The sequence below is a fragment of the Catharus ustulatus genome, chromosome 3 (assembly GCF_009819885.2).
Source record: "Catharus ustulatus isolate bCatUst1 chromosome 3, bCatUst1.pri.v2, whole genome shotgun sequence".
Taxonomy (NCBI): Eukaryota; Metazoa; Chordata; class Aves; order Passeriformes; family Turdidae; genus Catharus; species Catharus ustulatus.
In genome coordinates this window covers 110,044,842-110,059,590 of record NC_046223.1, presented here as the reverse complement: position 1 = coordinate 110,059,590, position 14,749 = coordinate 110,044,842, and the positions used below count along the sequence as shown (strand labels likewise).

The following is a 14,749-nucleotide window of genomic DNA, read 5'->3' as shown; positions in this document are numbered from 1 at the left end:
TTTCTTTGCGGTTTAGTCATTTATATTTCTGTATTACAGACCCAGACAACTCTGTAGTCATGTTTATGGCCCAGAACACAATAAAATTATTAGTATGACACAATGTCTCCCTGTATCACACTGTAGATACAGTAAAAAATCTCAAGTTTCAAGCATGCCATCCCAGTAGAATGGTGCTGGTTGCACAACTATTTCATACTAAATGTAGTTTTTTTTAATGTATAGACAGGGGAAGGTTCCTGTTCACGGAGCTGGTCTTGGCACTGATAATCAGGTGGAGCTCCTTGCATGGTGTTTGTCAGCAAGGAGAGATCCCAGGTCGGGGTGTGCACAGAGGGACTGGTTCTTTTCACAGGATGGGACAGGACCTGCAGTGCAGCCCTGCTGCCCCTCCTGATCCAGCAACTGCTGCTGCCCAGGAACATTATTCCTTCCTTGTCTTGGAAAAGGCAGCCTAAGGAACGAAGTGTGTGTGCATGTGTAAAAGTTATTATGAGCCATTTAAATGTTGAGGTTTTTGTCTTAGCCTGGTAAGATCTGAATTTTACTGTATGGCTCTAAAGCTAAGTGTCTATTTTAAGGAAACAAATGGTCATTTCATGTTATGAACCCACTGGAATGCTTGAAATCTAGATGTGTGAAAAGTAAGCAGCCCTAGGGATGCTGCACTACTCCATTTACTTCTTTCCTTTAAACCACATACAGTTAATTATTCATGGAGGTCCCATAATCATGCCCATAATTATGCAAATACATCCTTAGAGTGAAATCCTGGCATTTGGCATTGACTTTATCAGTCCTGCTTAATTTTAAGCATGTGTTTAAAAGTCTTGTTCCATTCAAAATCAAAACTAAGAAAAATACAATTTTGCCATGTATGAAGTATTTTTAAGTTGTTCTGTTGTTTTCTTTTCTGACCATTCAAGATGTTAACATTTTTAAGTGTTTATATTATCATTCCTTAGCAGCCATGTATTTATTTGTAAAGATCACTTAAACACTATTAAGCTCGTTTTGGTACCACTTAATGTATCTCCCTATCCCATAGAGTTTGATGTAGAAGTGAGTAATTTTTGCTGATATTACAAGGAATAGGACTTTGTCTTTATATTTCTTATGCCTATATGAAAAACAGGTTCTCTGCAATCTCTGTTTCTTTTAAAGTTTTCCACTGAGTCTGTTGATCTGTTGGAATATTATTTTAAAATGTCCATGTGGAGAACTTTTTAATCCATTCTAGTACTTTATTCATCTAATTCCTTGGTTAAAAGAACCAGAATTTTTCATCTATACTTACAAATAAGAGTAATATAATTCTGTTTTTAAAGATTTTTGAAAACTGAAACAATCTTCTGCATCTTTATCCAGACAACAAGATGTTAAAAAAAAAAAAGCAAGAATTCATCCATTAGGGAGCACAATGTCTTTACTGCATTCCAGGAAACTTTGGATGTAGGTTTTGGAATTATTTATGGGTTATTTTCTGCATTTTGTCCCATGAGATAGGTATGTTCTCCAACTGATACCACCATTTCTGTTTAGATGAAAGTGTCTTTTAGTGGGGGGAAGAAAGTGTTCAAGAATGTGAACCTGGTGAATAGGTAACAGTTGCATCTTCTGGTGTCTGTTGGAAGGCAGGTCACAGTTCCCTGGGATGAGCAGTGCTATGATGTTTTAGAGTAGCTTGTTTAAATGTTTACCATACTCTTAAAGGGAAAGTGAAAACATAATTTGAAAAAAACATCTTTGAGAAGATCAGGTTATTTTCCCCAGGGAGAACACTTAGGAATATTGTAACACAACTCCATTTCAAAGAGATTCTTGCATCTGCTAACAGAATGACAATGAAGTAATAACCCCAGAGCAGGGAATAATTGTCATGTCTGATGGTGTAAGTGGTCTGGATTTGTTTTTATAGTTGAGTCAAAAAGTTTATTCACTACACAGGTTGACTGCAGGAAGAAAGCTGATCAATAGTTCCATTTAGCATTTCTAATTTATAATAGGGACCTTTGATTTAATTTTGGTACCCACAAAACTTGCAACAAATGGTGGAGATCTTGATGGGATCAATCCAGTGTTTAATGAGATTTTTATTTTTAATTGATAGTGATCTATAGATGTAAGAGTGAGAAACTATCAGTAATGCACATCATTCCAGATTCTAAAAATTATCAGATTTGGAACATGGGCCCTTTCTGGTTTTGTTTCAGTTTTAGGAATTTCCCTTCCTTTGAGGAGCAATGTAGGCATTTGAGGCAAATACAGGAAACTGTAATGCAGAGTGTGCAGAAGAAGTAACTGCAAATGGCCTCATTCTTAAATAATCAGTAATGAATTGCTATTACCTCTAGTGTATCTTAAATCTGTAAGATCTGAGGCAGGGTGCTTGGAGAAATGATAAAGGACAAAATGATGTGGTACTGTGGATTCAGGTTGAATGAGGGAGTCTCACTGCCACTTGCTGGATGAAGTTTTTCTTTTTTCTAGTTTTGGTACCACGTGGCACTATTGACTTATTTAAGACAGACGAAGGTAAGATATTCTTACCTTTCTAAAGGCTGAATTTGAGGTTTGGTTTTTTTTATTAAAACATATATTCATTTATTATCTAATTTACTACAGTTACTGAATTAGTGGTGTGGCCAGGCTGACTACTTAGTTGCCAAATAATTCCCTGTTGGGTTAAATGTTGTAGCAGATAATTAAAATGCTCAGGGATTGTCATTGTAGTGTCACTTGTTTTTTAGAACAGAACTGTGGTTTCAAGCATATTACTACTGAGTCTGCTGTCAGAGACTCCACTGACTTCTGTACTATGGATTTGGGGGATTTTTCAGTTAATCACAAAGAGGGCAATATTAGTGTTCCTGAATCCACTTCTGTATGCAGATCATATTTGATCATATTTGGAGCTTTTTATTTTTAGAGTTCAGGTAAGACTCAGTTGATGTCTTTATATAAATTATACTGTAAAGCCTCAGGCAGTTTCAAAATGTTTGTATTGAGTTGTTGCTTCGATGTCTGCTAATATAAATGAGTGAGGAAACAAAACTTTTTACAACCATTACTCTAGAACTGCTTGTGGTGAACTGATTTACTTTCCATGTAGGACCTCTCACATGTGCAAAACGAAGACCAAAAATCTCTTGTTCATCCCTTTCAATGGGCAGAGACACCTTCCATGAGATAATGCTGCTCAAAGCCAAATCCATCCTGTCCTTGAGGGATGAGGCATCCACAACTTCTTGAGGCAACCTCTCTAGTGTCTCACCACCCTCACAGCAAAGAATTTCTTCCTTATACCTAAACTGAACCTGCCCTCTTCCAGTTTAAAGCCATTTCCCTTTGTTCTATCACTCCATGCCCTTGTAAAAGTCTCTCCAGCTTGATTGTAGCCCCTTTAAGTACTCAGTTTTGTAGTGGTGGCACTTCAGTCTCTATTTCACCTATCAGGTAAAAGTCCAAGTAGAATAAACCCATCACAGTAGTACCATGGGCAGGTTGCCATAGTTGTAGGCTGGGCATTCAGATGGGGGGCTAAGAAAGAAACTCAGCATTTTCTTCAGGAAGATTAAAAAGGAAACTGCTATCTTGGTAACAGAGAATTAATTTTTAAACAGTGTAACAGAACACTGGAGAAGAAAAGATATAAATCAGAATTTCAAGTAGTCATTTCACAAAAATGTGTTTTCTCCCCAAAGATACAAAATTTGCACTGCACAGCATATGCAAATGGTTACTTAAAGCATCAGCAACTGATAAAGAAACCTGCTACATTTATACAAAGTACAAGGTGAAATTCGGTTTGCTGTCCTCAGTTTTACCACTGATTTTCATAAATGGAGACTTTGCACATGCTGTTTTGTCCGTTTCTCTTTTGCCAGCAGGGATCAGTGCTGGGAGTCACTGAGCCGAGGTTGGTTCCCTTTGCTGTCAGGTCACACTCCCTGTGTGAAGAGGAGCCCAGGCAGGGATTACGAGGCTTTTCAAGGCAGGTAGCATTGGGATTGTTGACTGGGTCCTGTGAGTAGCACTGCATTGCAGAATATTTTGCAGACATGCTGTGCTACAGCCCTCAGCAGTGCTAGCAGGGGTTGTGTTCTCTGCTGGCATAAACTGATGTAACTCTTTGCAGTCTGTACTGTGCCACCAGTTTACAGCAGCAGGAAATACAAGATAATAATTTTGAGGGCTTCTTATAATCCATCAGTTTTGAGGGATACAGATGAAAGATGGGAAAATGTTATGCTTGCCTAAGTGGATCATTTTCTTGAAAAGGATGCTGTTGTTACATAATTTGGATCTGGGTATTAAAATTAATGTTTCTATGGACAAGTGAACATAGAAACCTACACTTCTCTTTATACTTCTATTGAAACATTGTCATCCAAGATAAATATACACAAGGGCAAAGAAAAAGGACTATGTTTACTGTATGCCATCCTAATGCCCAATATAGGAGCTGGTGAAACAGGAAGTGGATTAGTGTTATTTTGGTATACTTATGAAGAGTCATACATAATTGAAAATTATATTACAGTACTGAATTGATATTCAGTATTAATTGATATCAGTTAATTAACTTGATTCATATCACAGTACTGAATAAAATTTTGGGATGGATTTTCAGGAAAAGTTGGGAATGGCCTGGCAAATTAAAAATTACAGCTTGAATTCAGTAGAAGTATGAAACACTTGAGAAAATGTCACCCATCAATCTGTCCAATCACTGTGCAGTACAGATTCTGTATTGTAACTTGTGCTGTTGTATAACTGCCCCTCCCAACTCCCTGCTTTTTCCCTTTTCCTTCTCTTCATCATGGTGTGCACCTTCTCATTTTCTCCTACTTTGAAAATAATTCTTTTTGTTTCCTCTCTCTGAAATAACATGGCTTGTCTTCCTTGGCCAGCTGTCTTACTCTGCTCCAAACTCTGGCTCTCCCTTGTTTGCTCTCAGTCCTTCTTTCTCTATTTGTATCTGTTTAAACTTCCCAAAGTTTTGAAGTGGTGTTTTCAATAGGTGTGACTGTTGGATTTGCCTACTGTGGTGCAGCACCTCATTAGTCATAACCAATGGAATCAATGCCTGTGAAGTGATACTCATCTATTTTTGTTCCCTCCAATACTCCCACAATTTCTACTGTCCTTTCTTTACCATCTCTGCTACATCTACCCATTCCTGGTGATGTGCAGAACATCATTATTCTGATTTTCTTCCATCATTAATCTGTATAAAAGCAAGTTTTGTTGAAGTGTGCAGTTTTGGTTGTGGGGAGGGGGTGGGGGGGCAGAGGGGCACTGACACAACCTTACCTTACACTTGACCTCAGTGTGTCCAGAAACAAGAAACATAGCATGGACAATCACCTTCCCACCTTTGCCTTTTGCTCCTTGAGGTCATTTAATATTGGAAATGCTGCTCCTATACTTTGATGGGTTGCTAGCCTGTACCCTGCAAAGTGTGGAGTTTTTTTGTAAGTTTGTTTTGCTGTTTGTTTTCTCTCTTTGTAATACGATGCCGAGAATTCTGACAGATCGCACTTCCTGCAGTTATTCAACTTACTGACTGCAAAATGCAGTCATTGAAATACAGAAAACTTGTCATATACATTATGTAAAACACCCATATAGCATTTGCTTTATGCCCATAAAGTGCTTGGAATGGAGACATTGATTGGTGTAGAACTGCATAATAAAACAGTTTTTGATGGTGTTTGCCTTGCCAAAATTGGAGACAACCAACAAAATTCTGCTTCAAAGTTTGTACCGTTACTATTACTTGATAATAGTTACTCTGAAAAGAGGGAAGCAAGACTGGATATGTAAAATAAAATAAGCTTCTAAGAGATAATTTTAAAAGTTCAGGGTGCTCCAGTATGCTTTTAATAAAAATCTGGGGTTTAATACTTGTCATGTTTATTAGTTCATTCTGTCAGGCTACACTCATACTAATTTAATTAGAATACAGCTTCCTTCGAAAAACATATTAGGTGTTAAACAAGTGTCCCAGCAATAGGTGTGGAGAAAGCAGAGGAAATCAGTAGTTCAATTTGTAAAATAAGACCTTGTTATTTTTCTAGTAAAGAAAATAATACATATGATCACTTCAGTATCTTGAGTAAATGGTAATTTATTTGTGGAGGATACCTTTACAAAAAGTAATTGCTCCAATAAGCATTAATGAGTGCTGTGTTTATCTTAAAAGTTGCATGAACAGTTCCTGAGGGTGCTAAGGCCAGACTAAGGTCTAAGGGTTAATCTAAAACACAATGCTTTAAGACCTGGTTCTTGGTGTCAGGAGGAGTTCTTCAGTATTTATTTAACATTCTTTCAGGGTTTCCCTCCTATTTCTTTGGCATTTTATTGCTTGCTAATGCAAATTATCCATAGATCACTAATCAAATGGAAGATTGAGTGAAACATTCAGGCTTTGAGCAATATATCTTTTGGGGATGTTCATACTAGACCCACCAACCTTAAGTCTCAATTTTTAAGCTTACAGTTCTTTTTAAACACTTTCAAATGGCATGGTTCAGTTTTGAGGAATTATTGTCTTTTGCTATGAGAACAAAAAAATCAATTTATTTAATTTCCAGAATTAGAGTTCATATTATGCACACCACTTTAACAGCTAATCTAAGTAATTCCATTGTAACTTCTGCCTGTCACTACATGAAGGAAAAGATAACAACTTTCCAGGTTTGGTTAATCTAAACATAAGTTATTCAGTCAAAACTATTGCTCCTTCCACCAGTGTCTGTGTATGTGTTTGTGGTGGAAAAAGGAGGTGGTATGTAAAGTCTAAAACACTTGGCCCAGGATGTTGGTTTCACTTGGGGTATTTAGTAGAGATCCAGTGGAATTTATGTGTCCCTGAGCTACCCCACTAGTTCATCTCCAGATACTTTATTGTCCTTACCCTGCTAAAGGTCCAGTTCTGAAAATTCTTGACAACGTGAGTTTGTAGAAGTGATCGATGGAAGTTTGTCCTTTCATATCCTGCTGCCACTTCTTAGAGTCAGTGGTCCGTGAAAGAGGAAGATACATTGCAAGTAGACCAGTGGCTTTTACCTCCCTTTCCTTCATTATATGTAATTGCAGGTCACCTTTCCTCATGGTGCCTTACTTGTTCATGAGTAATTTGGAGGCCTTATTTATGAGCTGATCTTCAGATTCACTCCATAACAAGTGGGCAAGTGTTCATAGGTACTGGGCTCAAATACTCAGTCGCCTGTTGTAACCAGAGCAGTTTGGAGTTTGGACATGTAAAACTGTGAAATTTGGGAAGTACAAAAGTGTGCAGAAATTTGAAGGTCCTGTTAGAAAGTCAGACCTCTGGTATCTTTTGAATCTTCCAGTAAAAAGATGTCTATGATTCAGCAGACTTTTTTATGAAAGGCTAACTTTTATGAATTGGCAGTCTCCTTATGTAACTGCTGTGCTTTTTTTCTGCATAAGAATTTCCTTTGCATACACAGCAGAAAAACAAACAAACACAATTCTCTGTTATTTCCCTGAAAACCAAAGTCCTCTTTCCTAGCAAGATTAGCTTGTCAACTAATCTTAGAGCAAATACTTTATTTTAATCTATCATTGTTTTCTGCCTGTAGTTTTAGCGGAGGTTAGAAAAAGAGATTCATTAAAGCGATGGTGCATTTGTTTTTCCAAAAGCACATCAGAAAATTAATACTTTGCCAATAAAAATAAAGCAATCCAGTATTTCTTTCAATACACCAGTTAAATAAAGTCTTAAAATCATGTCTTGGCCCAGATGGGGTGTTTGTAGCATAAGGTCCAAGTTGTATAATTTCTAGTATCTGAAAACTGCTTAAATGAGGTCTCCTTCAGCCATGGGATGTATTCCACACCTGAGGTGAAGTCACTCTGGTCCCTTCTTTGATGTAGAGCCATTGGAGTGCTGACTGCCAGTGTGTTTGTGCAAGTCTGTTTGCTTATACAAAGAACCCATTTAAGCTTCTCCACCCAAGAAATTCATGTTGATTTTGGATAATCCCTGGGCGATTTTATTCTGTAAAATAAATAAATAAATCTTTCAGACTTGTGATGCAGCCCAGCTCTCGCACATTTTGAGCTATTAGAAGTGTAGCATTTGTGTTGGGGAAACATGAAGTGACACGAGGCGTGGGCAATTTTATATTTGTCCAGATGTCAAATAGGATGCCTATTTCAGTACAGGGTTATGTGATGCTGGAGCTTCACCTGAGCAGTGTGGGGCTGGTCCATGATGAGAGTTTTGCATGGGGATTACCAGACCCCACACTGCATCCTCATTCCCCTGTGTGGCTTCTCTGGGAATAGTGCCAAGGTGATTGGGTTTGGCAATAAACCACAATTTCAGAAGAAAAGGAAAAGTTGGATTAAACAGCTGAAACAATTCTCTGGGGTCAGCCTTGGCTGTCAGGACTCACTTGCAGCCTCAGAGAGGTTCTGTGTGTGTGTGCAGCACAGGCCAGGAGCCGAGGAAATCAGCATCCTTGCTCTGAGTGTGTGAGCAGGGCTGTGCTGAGGAGGATTTGGCCCACAGTAGGATGAGTGTCCATGGTCATCATCAATCACAACTGACCCATCCAATTAAAAATCACTTCTGCAGGCTCAACTCTCCCTGGCTCCCTTAAGGAAACACTGGTGCACAGGCGTGAGTTGAGTGTTCTCAAGTCTGGCCAAATGCAAGGAGGAAGGTGCCATTGTTTTCACTTTATTCTCAATCCCCAGCCATGTCCTTCCTCAGGGTTCTTGCTCTGGCAGCACTGCTGATTCTGAACAGGCACATTTCTACTGAAGTCAGTAGCTTTGGTTATGTTGGCCAAAATGTCTACACTGCTATTTATTAGGTAAATAAACATTAAATTAGATATGCAATATCTTAACTAATTAACTGTATTTGTCCAACATAGTTTTCTAAACTTGGAAAATATTGAGATGGGCCTAGATGGCCTCTGCTGTGCTATTTATTAATTTCATGCCAGCAGTCTTGAGCAGCTCTTTTAGCAGATGCTGAATTCATGTACGGAAAAGCCATTAACCTCATGAGACTGAATAATAAAAATTTGTCTTGTTTCCTGCTTGGTTTCTGGGGTCTTGTGAACCATGAAAAGTTCTCTAGAAGATTTATACATCTACTTTGTCTCCTTTTCCCTTGCCCTAAATGGAAAATAGGCTGAAAACACTGTTTTCAAGAATTGAAATGAAATGTAAAACATTAAAAGATGTGCTGATAAACTACTGAGATGTCAGTCCCTGAGTGAAACAGTACAGATATGATAGCAAATCTTTACAAGGGACAATTGACTCACACAACCCAACACTGTGTTTGTTAACAACACATCTATATTACAATATATGTTGTAATACATATATACTCAATAAAACTTACTCTTTCACTTGTTGCTGTATCCAATGGGCCATCTATTTCTACTATGCTGGCATTTTTTTTGTTACATTTTTTTTGTAATTAGACTTGGGATGTAGACAGCTTATTCCTACAGGAGGCTGTTGTGTAATTTAATGTAGGAAAGGCAGCTTTTGCTAAAAGTAGAAACTAAATTTTAAAACAATGTGTTTGCCTTAGGCTTTTACTTAGGATTTTGGAAAACAGAAAAAACTCTTTGTTTTCTATTACATGTAGAAAGTCAAATAAAAAAATATCACTTCTCATCTCATTTTGCATTCATTGGATGTGTTTTGGTAAATCCTTTTTTGTTTTGATAAATTGCTCTAAATTATGCTGGGATATGATCATCAGTAGTTTTAGCAGAAATACTAGTTTAACTGAAGAACAACTTTGTTGGGACTTTGGTGGTAATTATTTAAACTCAGAAAAGATCCATCTTCAGCAATTATTTTGCTTCTAAAGATTATGTTTCACACAAATGATCAAAAAGTTGATGTAGTGCCAGCCCACTTGGGCTACCAATTAGTTCTGTCACTATCAACCTCCCAGAAACTTCACTACAGCAATGCAGTAATCTTTAGTATTTGAGGTTACTGTTCAGTTGTCATGAAATTTACTGTGTACAAATTAAAGCACTGACAGCCATAATTTGATAAATGCTGTTCACAGTCTTAGGCAGTTAACTCATAGTTACCTCTTTCCTCAAGCAGGTGCAGAACAATCTGAAACAGAGCTCTGATGCTGACTTTCTCATACAGTAGTTTTTCAATGCCTTTCAGTCCATTTAATGTATTTATCTTTACAGTGTCTTTGCCTTATGGATACTTTATTCCACATCTATTTTTCACACAAGGGATTGTTGCAGAGCACATTAAAAGACACCAAGTGGGAAGTTAAACACTTTTCTGGGCCAGTTAGGGCTGTGTGTGCACTCTGTTGGCTGCTCTGAGTTGTTAGAGGTGGGTGGATTTTGCCAGGAACCTAGGAGCCATCTGCAGGACTGTGGCTCAGTAATGAGCTGGTCCCCATTGTGTGTCCAAACTGTGCTGCCAGGAGGCTTTGCTTACTTCAGGCTAAAACTGCACGGCAAGTCATTCTGTAAGGAGCATAAATGATCAGGGCTTTAATCTGTAATATGAAAGTGGATCCTGAGATAATGCCACAGATTTAAGAGATTAAATTATATTAGTACCACTCCATCTCGTCTAGGGGCTAGGGGCATGCATTCCTTCATTCTTTCTGTTTCTTTTCTTTTATTCTTCTTTTTAGTATTTCTTCTTACAGTCATGCCAGTGGAGTAGTCCAGCATAAACTGCAGTGGTGTATCCTTAACTTAGTGTTTAGTTTAGTGAAGCACTTTTCTAGCAGATGAAAGAGCTCAGAACCCCTTAGTCTGGTGAGCTTAAGATACGTGTCACCCTTGTAATAAGCAAGTTAAAGATGCCTGAATTGCTGTATATTCTTATAGACACCAGTTCAGTTTGTCTTGTTGACTGGCTAGGAAGCAAGAAGTCAAGTCCTCATCATGAGGGATTGCCCAGGCTCCTTTAGAAGGTCCCTGGCAAAACAGGAATGAAATGTAACTTGGTTTTCCTCTTTGCAGCTGAATTGACAATGGTAAAAACCTGCATTAATAGGGATATTTTATATAGGTGCTAGTGTTTTGTGTTGACACATAGGCATTTCCTGTTTTTCCTCATTCCATGGGACATTTTTTTGCATCTTAAAGACAGGAGATTTTGAATATCTGAAGGTTGCTAGTGCATGATGACATGTCTTCTGTGACAAGGGACTCATTCTGGGCAGTATTGTTGTTGAAGGTCCTGATCTCTCAGTGTAAAGTTGGATTGATTTAAGCTGATCCAATATCCTGAGTTTGGTCTTGTTCTGAATGAAGATCAAAATAGTGGATGATGTGCTATGAAATCTCCATATGTTTACATATCTTGTGCTGATACCCAAGCTACACATAAGCTTTACCTCCTGTGCATGTGATTTTACCTCCTGTGTCAGGATTTTCCAGTGGTGGTAACTGAAAATTAATTTTTGAAGTCTGATGAGGGTTTTTTTTTTTGTGTTCGGGTTTTTTTTTAATTAATACATGTTTTTATTTCAGTGTTCTACAAAGAAGTGGGGGAAAAAAAACCATGCCTGAAATTTCTTTCACTGAACCAAAGGATTTGTTTTCTTTTATGTTTCAGACACAGATATTAAGGAGCTAGAAGATGTTTTTGGACTTAACGGACAAGTAGAGCATAAGCTGAACTTCCTCAAAAAGAATGTATCAAAAGACATAAAGCTGGTGCTGATTGCTCATTCTATTGGTTGCTACATCACCCTGGAGATGATGAAACGAGCATCAGAACTTCAGGTACATGAACCTTCTTGAATGGGAGCTGCTTTATTAGTAAAGCAGTGCACGTGCTCAGCCTATGGGTAATGCCATGTATTTCCTGTGGAAACTCTATTCTGTTATACACAAAAAAAATGACTTGATCCTAGTAACATGTAACAAAGCAGATTGATGTCATTCTGAGTCTGAATTTGGATCTTTAATACCCTTGGAATATAAAAAATTGATAATGGTGAGAAATATATTTATTACTTCCTTGTTCTCATCTTTAAATAATTTATAAGGAAATCGCTGGATATTTGGCAATTGCATTATGTGTTACACCAAAACTTAAGACTGGTTATGATTTTTATATTGGTTTCTTATCTTGAGGCAAACAGATTGCTGCTTAGACATGGGAAAATGTATGGAATGAATAGTAATATAAATTGTGAGTACTACTATGAAAGACATTTATTTTAAAATTTAATACAAATATCACTGCTTCTACATCTCAGTCTTGGTTTGTGTAACTCAATAAGAGTGAGAGCTGTTACTACATGTTATGTATATCTGAACTTTTTTCTTTGTCATTGTGAGGCACTAAGAAGGCTGAAGCAGGACTATATCCTTGCCTCTGTAAATGACAAACTGTGCTCAGTCTGTTAGTGGCTGATAAATGGAGAATAGGACATTTTTATTCTTTAACATTCACTCTTACTAAATCATTGCTTCTTCCTTTACTTTATAAAACCTTCAATGGGAGGAAGTGCCATGTTAATGGTGACATGAAGTCTGGGGTTAATATATGCATGTGGTTAATTGATGTAATGTATGTGGTTAATATATGCATATCCCCTGCTTCATAACCATTTCCACTGCACATCTAGCTTCTTCTTCTTTTAAAGGAAAAAGGAACTAAAATGTGGAACTTGAGGATAACCTGATATATTTCTACAGGCATATTTCACTTTGTGATTATAAACAAGAGCATTTTTTGAGAGAAATCTTATTTATTTTCAGAAAGGAGCATTCTAGAAAATACGTGCATTAATTTTTCCAAAATTGCCAAATTTTTTGGGTCAAAATCTGTAGTCTTTATTACTCAAATGGTTTTATCTGCTTTCAATTAAACTATAAATTGTTGATAACATTTTTACACCTGGCTCACCGGATGCTGGCAGCTTTTTGTCAGTATTTTAAAATGTAGGGATCTTTGGGACGCTCTTAGACCTTATGGTGCACTGTGTGCATAAAGTTAATGTATGACAAGCTACATTTAAGATGCATTCAACAATAGAAAATATTTGTGTAAGCCAGGGTATTGTGCAATCTTTGTCCCTTTGCCAAAAATAAGTTAACTCTTAGGTTTTATAACATATGAAGTGTGATAATAAGAAACTTGTGTTTCCATCTCTTCCTTTATTTTTACTGGAATATTTGATTCCCACAAGATTTTGAGCACATATGTGTATTTTAGTAGCTAGAGCATTTGATTTTATATTTGTGTAGTTCTTGGTGATATTTTTTCATTATATGAATTTTGGGTTTGGTCTTAAAATTCTCTGCTTTAAGAGCTTTTCATTGTTTCATTTTATTATTCTGAGCTAGAGGTTAATTTGTTGTATTTTTTATTCAAATAATCCAGTAAACATTTATATTTGGAATGTATGTTTAACAGATTTGATTTTTAGAATCACAGAGACATAGAATTGTTAAGTTTGGGAAGAATCTCTAGGGTCATTGAGTCCAATTGTTAATGCAGCACTGCTGTGTTCAGCACTAAACCATGTCCCCCCAGTGCCACATCCACAAGTTTCTTGAGCACTTCCAGGGATGGTGATTCAGCCACTTCTCTGTGCAGTCTGTTCCAATGCCTGCTTCACTGAAGAAATTTTTGTTTCACAAATTAAAGCTCTTCCATAGTCCAACCACATACAGACTAGATTGTCCTTCCCCTAGCATGCATGGAAAGGAGAAAGTGCATCCCCTTCTTTCTCCTTTTTGGTTCCTCTTCAGCTACCAGTTTTCACAGAATCATAGAATCATCGAGGTTGGAAGAGACCTTCAAGATCATCCAGTCCAGTCATCCACCCAGGATCACCCTCTTAACCCCTAACCCATATCCCCAGGTGCCTTATCCAGTATGCCTTTTCAGCACTTCCATAGGCAGTGCCTCCACACCTCCCAGGGAAACCTATTCAATGCCTGACCACTCATTCAGTGAAAAAAAAGATTTCTAATAACTAATCTGAATCTCCCTTGGTGCAATTTTAGGCCATTTCCTCTTGTGTTTTCACTTAAGACAGGGCAAAAGAGACTGACTCCCACATCACTGCAGCACCCTTTCAGTTGTAGAGGTCTCCCCTGAGCCTCTAGTTCTCCATACTAAAAACCCCAGCTCCCTCAGCCACTCCTCATAAGACTTGTTATCTAGACCCTTTACCAGCTTTATTGCCTTTCTTTGGACCCAAATGCTGCTGCTATCTAGCTCAACTGTGCTCTACAAGTAAATGGGGTGCTGTATTTTTTCCTTAAACTTGTGTGAGATAATGCTTACCGCTTTAATTAAGACAAATGAAAGGGGAATTGCCAGTTTATTCCAGCATTATTTCAGTTTTGGAGTCCATCCCTATTTTCCCATTGACTCTCAGGGAGGCTTCCACTGAGGGTTCCTTCAGGAGACCCATTTACCCAACCTCAGTCTTAGGTTGATGCCTTTAACCAGTAGGGAAGGGCACACAGGTTACATCCATACTTGTAACTGATTGGGGCTATGGCACAGATTTTAGCACTGGGACAGTGATGTTTTAAACTTGTCTTTAAGTGACTTTCTGGCTCCAAGGAACCAGCAATTCCCAGCAGCACCCTTGCATGGTTCTGGGCTTGGCTGAGGTCCAGGACCATTCCCAGTAGTTAGTTTGGATGCTGACATCCAGTTCAGAGGCAGGAGGAGATTCATCCATGAGAGCACAGACCATGCCATGTTCAGTGACAAAGCT

The 14,749-nt window shown here is 37.9% G+C and overlaps 1 protein-coding gene across 1 annotated transcript in view; it reads left to right on the top strand.

The window, feature by feature from the left end:
* LOC116994460 (lipid droplet-associated hydrolase) overlaps positions 1-14,749 on the top strand; it is a 111,133-nt gene that overhangs the window by 35,413 nt on the left and 60,971 nt on the right. The window contains exon 4 of the mRNA XM_033056173.1: positions 11,617-11,786. Coding sequence (XP_032912064.1) covers positions 11,617-11,786 — 170 coding nt within the window. The remainder of the gene's footprint in view (positions 1-11,616; positions 11,787-14,749) is intronic.